Genomic DNA, 13700 nt, shown 5'->3' with positions numbered 1-13700 from the left:
ATCAGACTTGTCAGTGATGAAATCATCTGTGATGTTTTCATCATTGAAAACGGTTTTCTTCTGACAAGACCGTTGAGGAAACAGAGTCGGTCTCGATATAGATGTTGTTAAACCTTATGAAACTTAACATCACATACTAAAGGGAACATGTACATCGTGCATCGTTTATTTACCTTCTACAGTAGAATAGTAAATGTGGCCTATCACATATAATCTTAGAAACATTCAAATTGTGAACTTGACAGTATTGCAGTTTTGCGTATTTTCAAGGCTATGAACTATGAATGTTCCTCTCAGTGTGATATTAAACTTGCATTTAGCAGTCTAAATATTCATGTGAATGTGAGCCATACATCTTTAATTGCACTGTACACTGATGCTTCATAGGGGATTCTAATCTTCTGGCTCTTGCTGTGCAGGCTGCCATGTTATAGTAACTCCATTTGGCTCAGTGTTAATTAACCCGCTCAGAGGACAAGCTATGAAGCTGAATAGCTTCTGATTAATGAGCCCAGCACTGTCGCAGTGAATCTGAGTGTGTTCGCGGCAAAAATGCCAAAACACCATATTTAGGTTTCTGCAAGTCAAGTTTTACTTTATTCCGTCTGACAGAGAAAGACGTGGTCTTTTCCTCTTGAATAATACAGCAAAGACTTTAATTCTGTCTCGTGCTAAAAGGAGGCCTGTCTCGTTTTCAGCAACTCTGGCATCAGAATGTAAGAGATAAGAGCGAAGACACAGTATAGCACACTTAGCTGCTACTGCATACATGCCATAGGACCTATATGGTTCAGTGTGTGCTTGTGCTCATCGCTCAGGGGTTGTTGTGTTCGTGCTTTCTAATGGCATCAACCTACTTAGTACATGTTGGCTGCAGTGGTTAATAGTGTGGCCTGATGCACCTCGCATGTTTTCTCCTAAAGGCAAAAACATTGAGTGGAACTATTACATAGTGTAGAAAACAAAGAGTAAGTCCGGCCAGAGGCTTGATTCTTTTATAACATCGGCTCTGTTATTTTAGACACTTTTTTTTTCTTTTTATCAACCCCTCCCTTGGATCTGGTCAGGTCATTGGTTCTGTAGCATGAAGAGAATTGTATCTGAAGGCAGGAAATGTTTACCAATGTTTCAGCTGGGATCATTGAATATGCATGTTGATGTTATTGTTGTATGTGTGTATGTGCAGACTGGGTCAGAGCTGGGCTGCCCTGGAGGAAAAGCACGCATCATCCACAAAGAATCTGACATCATCACAGCCTTTGCCATCAACAAGGTACAACTCTTTTACACAGATGTCACTGAACAGCACTGATAAACCAACGAAGCCCTGAGCTTTTCTCAGAGTAAAACAGTCTGTCAGACCTATACTGGTCTTTCTATTTTCACCTCAGCATGTCCACATTCATCTTAATGTATAGGATTCCAATTGTTTAGTTATTACTGTGGAAGCCTGTGGGTTAGTCTCTGTATTAAATCTATGTTAGTTACTGGGAGAGTGGCCGGCAGAGTGATTGAGATTCCACTGGTTCCTACAAAATGTATTAGTACGAGCAGTTTTTATTAAGCCACAAGGGGGCGTGTACATGCATCAAAATACAAATGATACGGACTAAATAATACAAAAAAGAGCACAATAAACCATTTAGCCGCCACAGAGCCAGTTAATCCCTCAGGAGTTGGTGGAGACCATTACTGTTTTTAAGCAGTTTTAGCTCAGCTGTGTATGATAGCAGTACTTCCTAGTTGGTACAAATCAATGTGCTGTAAATCAAATCAAAATAGAGTTTGTGTCTGAATTTGAAGTTTTAAACTGTTTCAAACACGCCATAGTCACTTACACAAATTCAACCCATAATTCAGATTGACAACTAATATTTGTGGCTCAAATCTTTTGCCATATTTTAGCACATTTGATGTTGTTGAGTTTTTAGTTTTCAGGTTTGATATAGGAAGAGGTAGACAATATGATACTTTTAATTTAACCTCCTGGATCTTCTAACTTTTCAAATTTTCCACATACATTCTCTGTTTTCCTTTCCTCTATCCGCTTTGTCACCCCCCCCCCACCCCCCCTTCACAATGTCCTGTTGCTGTCTGTTCTCACAGGCAAATCGTAATTGTCTAGTCATGGCCTCCACACATGACATTCAGGAGCTGGATGTGTCATCTATCTTGGCCACACAAATTTTGACATGGATAGACGACGATGATGTCGAAACCAAAGGGTAAGAGAGCCATCTGTGTCTGTGTGCGTGTGTGTGTGTGGGGGCATGGGACAATGTGATTGGTTCAGTCAAGGTTGTGTAGGTGGTGAACATGCATGTATGTATGAGTGCACTCCTCAATCTATATGTATTTGTTGTGTGTAGCTGCTTCTATTTGAGAGATTGTTATAGAATCTCAGAACAAAGGGGCTTTCTGTCAATATGTTCTTCTTCTAGTCTGAATAGCTCAATAAATGCACACTGCACCAACCAGCTATTGTCCTGCAAACAAGAAACCACCAGCTGCAATCGGTTATTTTGAAATCAATAAATCCTGCTGTCTTTCTATACTGAACATCTCTGCATCCATCTCTGAAATATAAACGTGATGTCGTGTCATGAAAGTGTTTGTCTAATTAATGTTCTGTCTGTAGTGTTGGAGGTGATGACTTCCTGGTGATCCATGCACGTGACGACTTCACCGCCCTCCATGGCACCACGCCGTACACCCACAGTAGCCCTGGCACACCCATCAACATGCCGTGGCTGGGAGGTATGCAGACAGGCCGGGGGGCAGCCATGGTGAGTTCTGCACCTGTGTGATGATAATATCTGAGTCAGCAGGAGTTGTCTGGTGGAGGCACATCCAAGACTAGGAGCTGGTCATGGCGATGACGCTGTAGACTGGAGAAAAGACAAAACATGATTTGACTACTCTTGCTTCTTAATGTGCATTCATCTTCTCTTCAGTGTGTGATGAAATATGAGCTACTTGTTTCTTGTCTCTGCTGGATCATATTCTTTTTCTTATTTCTTGTCTAGAACATATACGGATGATTTAAATGTTTTCAGCCATTAACTGATGGATCGTTCTTGTCATAGCCTCCATAGCGTAGAATACAACTTAACAGCAGTAGAGCTAAGGTGTTGGTGTGTGTGTCACAATATTTAATAATAATAATATAACACACGTTGCTTTTGGCTTCAACTTCTTTACCAGCAGAGGATAAAATAACAAAAACTGAAGCTGCTAATTTGTCTTTGTCTGGGCTCAGTGGCTTAAAAGCCTCGTGGCTGCAAACACAAGATGTCCTCATTGATTTACTAAGGCATTATGATGCTGTTGACTGCTACAGCTTGTGAGGCCAGATCTCTGCCTTTTCCTGCTATTTTTAATGGAAAGTCTGTGAAAGCTGTTTCTCTGAAGCAGTGAAACTTGGCGAGAGCAGTGTGGAGGGAGATTGATTCGGTTCTGGTGGTTGCGGTGTCTTTGAATGGAGCAGCAGTGAGTCATGTTTGTTGATATTTACCAGTTTGCTCATTGCTCTCGATATGCTGTCTGGACAGTGAGAGCCGCTCTGCATCGTGATTATTTCTCAGTCGGGCAGTTTGCTCGAGGTTGGAGCAGAATACAATTCACTTCAGCTTTATTCGTACAGCACCGAATCACAACTTACATTATCTCAGGACATTTAACAGAGTGAGGTGGAGACCTTACAAGGTTATAGAGACAAACCCAATAGTTCCCACAGTGGGAAAGAAAAACAACTCGGATAGAACCAGGCTCTGGTTCTCTTCTTTGGATCAGTTGCACAAAACTGCCTTTATCACCACATAATATTTTTTCCACCTTGACATATACAAAAATACTCACAAAACATAAAATCCAATATGGAAAATTATGTGTTTTTGTTATTTGTAGTAAAGTAAAGTAATGCAAATATAACGTATAAAAGGTAAAACTGAGACAAAATCAAACACTTAAAACTTAATTTTTAAGACTCTGTCCACTTCTTTCCTGTTACTCTCTTCCTGCTCCCTGCTCCATTTCCCCTCCCCTGCACTTTCCTAGTATATTCACCTTGTAGAGCAGAATCAGCGAGTCACGTGTTTTTTTCTGTTTCTTAATACGACAAAAAATAACGAAGATATTGAAATAAATGCAATGCCTGTGCCATCCAGTCTTGCATACTTTAATGTGAACATTATTTTATTTATTAACCGATCATATCTACAGTTTTAGTTTTTGGCCTATCAACACTAAACTAGAGTGTGAAGTCCGCACTTTGGACTGAAGTTGAAGCGCTCCACGTTGCTCTGACATCTTGAATCCGCCATGTGATTTGGTCACGGTGCCATGATCTGCGACTCGTAGGGGTTACAGGAGAAGTGGGCAAGGAGATGGAACAAGAGAAGACCAGTAGAAGCAGATTCTGCAGCTCTGGGGTTAATGACGAGCAGTACTGTGATATGGAAAGAGAGATAATTGTAAATAGCACTGTTGGAAGACATTGTTGTTAATGTCTGCCTTCTTGGCCTCCAGTCATAATACAGGACTGAAAATAGTCACCGAGCTATTAAGGCAATTTATTCTATATGTGATGATAGAACAACTGTCGTTACTTTCTAACTCTGCTTCCTTTCTCATACTGCAGACAGGTTTCTTTTTCTGTAATGGTCCTGAATAAACATAATCTTCTTTATATCTGAACGACACAATGACGGATGCAGCCAGTAACACGTCGTATTCAGTGTCTGTTAAAAGGCTGTAGAACCTGCAACTTTCTGTAACTCTGTACTGTTGAGCAGTGTACAGTGTCCCTGATGTAAAACATGACTGTTTGCCATATCGAAGTTCAGTAAGAATCTCCTCTTCCTCCTCTTCACTTCTCCCAGATGATCAAGAGAAATATCAATAATGTGAGAAGAATGACCTCTCATCCCACACTGCCTTACTGTAAGTAAAATGTCTGTGAGTGGATTACAGAAATGAAATGCTTTATCCTGACATCATGATTTCTCTGTTACAAAAGAGAAGAGGCTTCTGGGGATGATTACATCAGCCGATAAAGGTTCTCCTGTGCAGATATTTAGCAAGAGGCAACGTTTATTTCCTCTGGTCTCAGTCCTGCTGTTGATTTAGAGAAGGATGAGTGAGCCCCACAGTCTGTTGTATATTCAGTGAAACCGCAGAGTGGGGGAATCACTTGTGAGGCGTTTGAATGCTGATCGTAAGATGTAAGGTTTGGTGAAGCATGTGCAAAATAAAGAGTTTAATTATTCCTCCATGAATTATTAAACTCTGGGGACAAAGAAATGCCAAAACATGTTGTGGGGACCAGAGGAAAATGAGCCAAGCTGATTTCACCTTCTTGTTTCCCGTGGAACAGACCTGACGGGGGCTCAGGACGGTAGCGTGCGGATGTTCGAGTGGGGTCACTCCCAGCAGATCATCTGCTTCAGAAGTCCTGGCAACTCCAGAGTCACCAGGATCCGATTCAACCACCAAGGCAACAAGGTAACGAAGCCGAGCGTGGCTGAGAACAGTCCGTCCCCCGGCACACATATCAGATTATTTTTAGCCTCGCAGACTCCAATCGTGATGTGCGCCTGTCGGATTGAACAACATTTTTACAAGTCCGCTCACAACTTTACCAACCAGACACGAGCCGCAGCGGGGAGTTTGTCTTCAGCACACATTGTTCTTCATCTGAGTGACTCATCGCTCTGACCTCAGGCACTCGCCTCCAGCTAATAATATTCTCAGATGGTGCCTCTCCTGTGCCAGCACCACCCTCTCTGCCTGCTCTGACCAGGAGTTAAATACGCTGTAAAAGCATTCGGTTGGACAGGACATGCAGAGCTCTTGACTGTAGTTATGTAAGCGGCGCTTGATCTTATGAGGCCGTTGACATTTTTTTCCGGGAAAGTAATTTGAGCACGATCCAAATCACCTGAAGGGAAGGATGGTTCTCAGTCGTGTGCAAACAGAGGGCAATGTGTTTCTGTGTGTCTGATGTTAAATGAAGGATTAACTCTGTCTTTATATCAGCAAACTCTCATCTCTGAATGTTTGTGTAGTTCGGTATCGTAGATGCTGATGGAGGTTTGAGTCTCTGGCAGACCAACACAAGTGGGAATGCACCCAAACCATTCCTGGTAAGAAATGTGAAGAGCGGATTCATTTGCTAACTTTTCTGTTTTTGCAGAATGTTTTTCCACTTCGGTGTCCTTCTGTTTTCTTCCTGTCGCTCTAATCTTTTCTTTCTCTTCTCCTCCGTCTCGATTACTGTCACGTTTACTCACCATCCGTTGTGTTGCTGTCTGCCAGACGTTGCAGTGCCACAACAAGACGGCTCATGACTTCGTCTTTGTGGGCTCCTCCTCCCTCATCGCCACTGCAGGTCTTTCAACAGACAACAGGTAAAAAAGAGGATTTTTGGCTCCAGTCCTACTCAATAAATTTCCCCTTCACACTTGAATTCTGTTCCATTTAACTTCTCCGTGCTGTGGCCAACAGGAATAATGATGTACTGTGATGCAAATGTTGGAATCTGGACGGTAACATGGTTATTTTTTCCCAGGAACGTGTGTTTGTGGGACACTCTGGTGACTCCTGCTAACAGCCTCGCACACGGTAAGACACAGCTCAAAAAAAATCAGCTTATTCAACATCCTAAGCACTGAAACTGTTTAATGAAGTAGTTGTTCAATAGAAATGAATCTACAGCAATTCTGATAATCATTTCTTTTTTGTTTTACATTTTTGACTCTGCGCTGCCTAGTGGCCGGATGCATCTTGTTTTTTTTTCGGGTTGTCTGTCCGTCCCATTCCAACATGATATGTCATCCTCCCTGTTTCTCCTCCTTCTTCTCAGCTTTCTGCTGCCACGAGTCGGGTGCCACCGTGCTCGCCATGGCCCCCCGACAGCAGTTGCTCCTCACAGGCGGGAGGAAAGGCTGGATCAGCGTCCTGGAGCTTCCCCAGAGGCACCAGCGGCAGAGCTTCCAGGCCCATGACTCTCCGGTCAAAGCTCTGGCCGTCGATGTGATTGAGGACTGCTTCATCAGTGGATCAGCTGAGGGCAACATCAAGGTATCCTCGCTGACCTTTTTTATTTTGCATCCCCACGTTAATGAAGGCAATTAAAGACATTACTGATAATGATTAGAGTAGTACTCCATGAGAAGGATAGGGGAGTTTGATGGATCTTTTCCTTTTTAAACATGAATATTTAATAGTGTTTGTTGGCGACTTTCAAGGTCAGTTTGCTCCGTGAGAGACTTTCACAGGGAGTGAACTTCTCATAACTTTTCCAAGGTTAAAGCAGTGGGGGGTGTCCGCTGCACAAAGTGAACACATCCCAGACAGAACAGTCCTGCACCCAGGTGTGAATGTTTCCTGTCTCCTGCACATCGACTGTCGCACTCATCCGTAGCGACAGAGACCCCCATCAAAAGCTGTGTTTTGCCTTCCACATAAGGAGAGTGCAGCAGGAGATTGTCTGGGTCAGATGAGTTCACAACAATAGGGACTTTTACAGAACCTTCAGGCGAGGGATGGCGTCTGGTTTGAGCAGGAGGAGGCAGGACAGGATGTATAAATTCCACGTGTCCTGTACGACACGTCTTCTTCATCCTGAGATATTAACTTTACTTTAACATTGCATCCGTCGTGCGTTTTAAACATCATCAACTTGCCCACTGACTCGCTGGGAAGTTTCCAGATATTTTCCAGCTGTATTGTCACATGCGCTCACTCCGACATTTTAACGTCTGGAGCAACTGACTCCATTTGCATTGTCACATGAGGCCCCTCCCATGAAATTTCAGCGAAGCAGCTAAAGTCGCTAGAAAACAACGGCGCACTTGCGATGAAGCAGCTGCTCAGAAACATCGTATGAATGATTTAGACTGAAATGTTCAAAAGTGAGAAGCTACAGGAAAGTGTTTTGACCGTCAGCAGATGTGACCATCTTTAGATAATTCATCTCTTTAAATGTTTGGACTTGGAACATGTTGCATCACACAGCTGTCACACCGACCGCGAAGCCACTGTGTCACGCAGATGTTTTGGGAATGCTGCAGTGAAACATCTGCTGGAAATTCAAACGACTTTGGTTCTGCATGATTGCTCAGAAAAATCCTCCGAAGCTGCGTGTGATGGTAACTCATCTCAAGTTGTTAATTGTATAGCGGCCAAGTGAAAATGTCATATGGTGGCTGCAAATTTCTAAGCTTTTAAAGAGTTTGATTAGAGCCTGTGGAAGTGGAAGATTAACTAATGTATACAGAGTTAAGTCTATGAAGAACCTTATCAAATAATAAAGCTCCCAGGCTGGGAATAGGAATCAAACAATGCAAGTTGCTCAGAGCTAATCATGGATCTCAGTGGACGCTCATCTCGTGTTCACAATTTCCAGGCTGTCGTTCTGGGGCGAATCAACTTGAACGATAACAGAGCTCATATTTAATATTTCTTTTACTGTCAACAAATTATGTGAAGAGACCAAAGCAGAAACTTTATATCATCCCGACGCCGTCTGTCACTCAGAGCAGATCATTTAGACCTAAACCTTTAACAACACATCATGTGGATGGAAGATTTAGACTTTATTCCATGCTGTCGCTTCTTTAATCATAAATTGTAAATTTGCCCTTAAGGTGGCACTAGAGGAAAAACCATGCACGTACAAAATCTTGTGTCAAGGATGGACGACATGACAGTTCCACTAAAGTGAAGCCAAAGCTTCTTAATGGCCCCCTGGTGGCTGGTTGCAGCATATGTCATAAACCCTGCCTCCTCCATGTTAGTGGGTAGGACATGGACCAAACTGAGAATACACGTCAATGTTCCTCAAAAAGGATTTCTGTCATTCTCAGTAGTTCTTATCACACTGATGTTTGTTCAAGTGTTCGTGTTTCTGGTAAAGTTCGGTTTCAATTAGTTATTTCAAGCTATAAAAACACGTTGAAACATCGTGATTGGTTGAGAGTGTGTAGTAGTGGAACCTCGATGTGGCTGCTCCATCTTCCGATCGCTACTGTGATCAGGGCAAGATGGCAGCGTTTGTATCCAGGATGTATCGGCTTCATTTCTGGATAGTGGAAGGAAGTGGAAACGCGTTGACCATTTGTTAAATACAGACTATTGTTTGGACCAAGGTGGTAGAACGACTGACCAACAGACACTGACGTCATTAGAGCTGTGCCCCTAAAACATAGAACAGATAAAAACAGACAGACACTGATTTGTTTGCAAACGTTTCCCAAACAAGAGTCAAGTTTATTTTCAGTGCTGGATCTCCTGCAGCAGTGAAAAGATGGTCTGTCTGGAAACTTCTTAGAATAAAATAAACAAATTAAAGGCCCCTTCTTAGCATCAATTCAGTTTTGGTCTTTTCATAGGATTAAAATTATATAATATCTGATATATCTTCACTCCATAAATTGTCTCTGAATAGTATTAAGTTGTTTTCTTCCCCCTCAGGTTTGGAGCCTGGCCACGCAGTGTCTCCTCTTCTCGTTTCCAAACGAGCACGCCCGCCAGTCGCTGTTCAGGAACCTGGGCACGGGCGTCATGCAGATCGAAGTGGGGCCGGCCAATCACATTTTCTCCTGCGGCGCCGATGGGACCATGAAGTTGAGGGTCCTCCCCAACCGCTACAGTGTCGGCAACAACAACAACAACCTCAAGAACGATGTTAAATTCATCATATAGACGGAAGCAGATCTGAATAATGTGAAGTTTGTTTTATGATGGAGCAACGTTTCTGGAACTGTCATGAAAAGTTCCTTTGTACCTGAACGTTGGTTCATGTTGGGGGAACGAGGCCGAGTCAGAAACGATGACATAAAGTGTTCTGAAACGTTTTAAATGAAGAAAGACTTTCATGGAGAAAGAGGTGAAATATTCATAGGATTTAAAGACTTTGACAGAGTGAGAGTGTTTCATCTGATTCAGGTTTTCCCCCTGAGAGTGAAATGATCACATCGGTTGCTCTGTGTGGAACTTAGCGTCTGGTCGACCAAACACAAACGTTTCAAACTGTTGTGGAAGTTAAAGTGGGCACAGGGTAAAGACGTGAGGGCTTGACGACCCAGCAGGAGATTCTCACAAACAAACTGCCAATTCAGCGTCTGCGGACGAGCACATGCGGAGCCTTTATTTGCACAGGAAGTGAAGCTGTAGAAGCAGGAAGCAGCTGAAGAGTCCGAGCTGCAGCGTCGTTAACAGCCTCGGCTTCTCTTAAGTTCACATTAGTAAAGCTTTTGCGATAGAGGACGCTCTTCTGGAATCACTGCTGGGGCGCTCAGTCGATAGAGGCGGAGCCTCACGCAGATACATGATCCCTTTAACGGGATTAAACGTGTGGCGACTGTACAACACTGCCGAACCTGAACCTCAGCACAATGCAGCCGCCAGAGCAGTGGACAATCCTACAAAGCACATTCGATCCAGTCACACATTCTCGTGCCCTCGTACAACAACCAGCTCAGCTGGAGGATCAGGTGTTAAACTCTCTACAGGAATCACAGGACGTCAGTTTCATGTCACTGTTACTCCGTCGCACTCTCATGTGGCTGATGGGCTTTTCCAGCCTGAGTTGAAATGAAAAAATTAGATTTTAGGAGACACATGTTTCCTGAAGGTAAAACAGCAGTTTCACATTTTAGAAAATATATATTTTTTGTTTTCTGGGAGTCGATAGATGAGAGGATTGATGCCACTTTGTTTGTACGATGCTTCGGTCGGTAGCTGCTTAGCTTTTCTCAGCTTAGCTTAGCATAAAGACAGTTAGCATAAAGGCAGTTAGCCTAGCTCTGTCATGATGTAACAGAATCTGCACCTAGAAGTTCACGACATTATAACTTGTTTAAGAGTCATTTTAGCAGTTTTACAGCTGATTATGGACGTCACACAATTTCATGGCTTTGCAGTTGCCTTATAATTATTACTTTTATTACTTTTGGGTTCGGTTCCATTAAACACGACTTTTCACTTTACACGAGCAGATGTGACCTTTGACCTCGTCTGATCTGTAAACAGTTTCCTGTTGTGATGGGATGAGCCACAACACGAGCCCTACTTTTTTTTTAGGGTGTATGTTTTTATATTTTCCAAAATTAAAATCGCACCAAATTCTCAAGTGGCATTTCCTGCTTTCTGTAAACCGTTGGATGCATTGACAACAGATTCAAAAGGCGAGTTTCAGATTTACAAGAAGCATCTTTTTTATCATTTCCAAAGTTGTTTCGCGTTTTATTTGTGAGTCGCACTAAATCTAACAATATGTCGATTTGAGTCGAACTCTCAGAACACTTGCACGCACCCGTCACTCGGACCTCACGCAGTATCGCCACGCCCCCGGAGATTAGCTGAACATTTTGCACGTGAAAAAAACCCAGATAAATAAAAATATATATATATTTAAATAGTCTAGATTATAAAACTCCTCCCAAATCAATTTTTGCCAATCCTGCTAAAGAGAAAAGCTGCAGCTTTAGCTTCTTTTAAACAGCCACACATGAGAGTATCAGTCTTCTCACCTTCTGCGACAGAAAGTGAATAAAATAACGTCTTTTCCAAAATGTCACTGGCTTTGATCCAGGTTTACAAATGTGCCGTCGCCCAGTGTTTCCTAACGTTCGTGCACCGTTTCTCTTTCATTTGCACATCAGGATTAAGCTAAACTCGATGTATTGTGATGCAGATAAGTACAAGGCTGGATAAAGCAGTCAGTGATAATATTACAATATATAGTAGGATGTGTGTTTATCCAGGCCTAGATTATATCAGTGGTATTATTATTATTATTATTAAGTGTCCTTACTCTCCAACAGCTGCTGCTGCTGTTGGTCCTGATAATACAGATTATTACTGATGTTAAAATTGCACAGATTAGCTTTAGTTTGAGGTTCTTGTTGGAGCAGTGGGACACCATGAATACCACCGGTTCTCTTTTCTTTCTTTGACATGTTGGAGATTAAGCTGATGAACATGTAGCAGGAGACGTTGCCGTGGACGATGAACGGGCTTCTGGGTTTTAACGCATTTCTCGTTGTGTCGTGCAAAAGTTTTATTTCCATTGACGATGCATCTTTCGTCAACTCCAAACTTTCATTCTCCACATGGGCCGTGATTGAAAACTGCCTCGGAAACAATATTGTTTCCCTTGAAGTAATATTCACTTTATTAACAAACAAACTTTATCTTGTTTGACTTTCACTTGTTTTGGAACAAGTCACAACAATATCACTTTTGTTTTTTTTATTATCATCGCAGTGTCTTTTTTTGTTTTTTTTAATCATCGGAACGCAGCACGTTGCCTTCAGCTCCTGCTGGGAAGTGTACGTTCGGCCGGTGCGACTGCAGGAGTGAAGCGTGAAGGAGGGTAATAATAATCCGTGAACACGACCCACAGACCCCTGTTGTGCTGCTGTAGGGAAACACATGTACATTCGCTTTGATTTCAGGGAGGATAAACTGAGGAAAAGCTTTTAAATGAATCAGATTTATTGCAGTCGTGTAAATACATAGATCCACAAGCGAGGCTTCTCATATTAACTGCGTATTAATAACGACTAGTCGTAGATGAACAGTAGGTAATTACGACAGAAGCCACTTTATGAAGAATATAATTATATACAAATATTTATGGAACATGTGCATATTTAGGATTATAGACTAACTGATCAAAAGGTGGATGTGATCTTATTTCCTGCTCTTTTTCTTCTTATTGGATTAATTTCTCTTTCTTTCTTATGTTTTTGTTCCTTTTGTGAGCGTGAACAAGATTGTGATTTTTGTTTCCCCCGCGAATCAAAGTGGTTTGAGGAGGATGAGAGAATAAAATCCATTTTATCAAAAATTAAACCATGTTTGCTCCGACAGAAACTGGAGGATAAAAATCTATTTTTTAATCAAATCCTGCTTCTTATTTTCCTCACTCGGCTTAATAAAAAAATAACTGAATCTTCACTTCTTCCCTTTTTTTTTCTCTCTTCAATCTTACAAATGTGAATTTGATCAGAAGATTCTAATTTTATAATGATAATGTGTAAATCAATGTATTATATACAGAAAATGTACCAATGTAATAAAAAATGATGCAACATGAGCAGGTTTCTTTTGTCATTTAAAAAAAACAAGCAACTCACAAACATCCATGTTTGATTTGTAGTTTCATGAAACTGTTTCTGACTGAAAACACCCAACAGAGTTTTATCAAAGAAACAAATATGACTTCTGTCCTCAACACACACACGTTTGTGTTTTACTCCAAACTTGTCAAACAGTTCCAGTGAAACATGAGGATTAATTGTGAATCATGTTTCCGTCCACCAGGTGAATATAAGTCAAACATTCCTCCAACTCCAAATATCTGTCTCTTCAGCTGCTAAATGATGTGTTCACCAGCTTCTCACTGTGGTTGTTTGTTTGTTTGTCTGTTTGTCGACTTCTCTGGTGAAACGAGCTTCCTGCTGCAGACCAACACCTCAGAGCGGTGAGCGTGAACCAGAACTCAGCTGCAGATCCAGGTGATAAATCTCTGAGGGTTCGTGGGTTTGAGGAACATTTACAAATTTCATACATTGTTATCTCAAAAGGATAATTTATAATGACTCGTACAGAAATCGGTTCTGAATTAGTTTATTTTCATAAAAGAGCAATATTACAGTTGCATTGAAATCATCTGACAAGTGAAAATTATT

At 41.8% G+C, this 13700-nt stretch overlaps 1 protein-coding gene across 3 annotated transcripts in view; it reads left to right on the top strand.

The window, feature by feature from the left end:
• LOC117767503 (dmX-like protein 1) overlaps positions 1-13076 on the top strand; it is a 47930-nt gene extending 34854 nt beyond the window's left edge. For all 3 annotated transcript variants that reach the window (XM_034595222.1, XM_034595223.1, XM_034595221.1), the window contains 10 exons: positions 1187-1273; positions 2107-2225; positions 2639-2786; positions 4881-4941; positions 5375-5502; positions 6066-6143; positions 6316-6407; positions 6569-6621; positions 6863-7080; positions 9475-13076. In XM_034595222.1, coding sequence (XP_034451113.1) covers positions 1187-1273; positions 2107-2225; positions 2639-2786; positions 4881-4941; positions 5375-5502; positions 6066-6143; positions 6316-6407; positions 6569-6621; positions 6863-7080; positions 9475-9705 — 1215 coding nt within the window. In that variant the 3' untranslated portion in view covers positions 9706-13076. The remainder of the gene's footprint in view (positions 1-1186; positions 1274-2106; positions 2226-2638; positions 2787-4880; positions 4942-5374; positions 5503-6065; positions 6144-6315; positions 6408-6568; positions 6622-6862; positions 7081-9474) is intronic.
• The last annotated feature ends 624 nt before the right edge of the window (positions 13077-13700 follow it).

The sequence above is a fragment of the Hippoglossus hippoglossus genome, chromosome 9, assembly GCF_009819705.1.
Source record: "Hippoglossus hippoglossus isolate fHipHip1 chromosome 9, fHipHip1.pri, whole genome shotgun sequence".
NCBI classification, from domain to species: domain Eukaryota; kingdom Metazoa; phylum Chordata; class Actinopteri; order Pleuronectiformes; family Pleuronectidae; genus Hippoglossus; species Hippoglossus hippoglossus.
The sequence above is the reverse complement of the archived record's forward strand: the minus strand, read 5'-3'. Positions and strand labels throughout refer to the sequence as shown.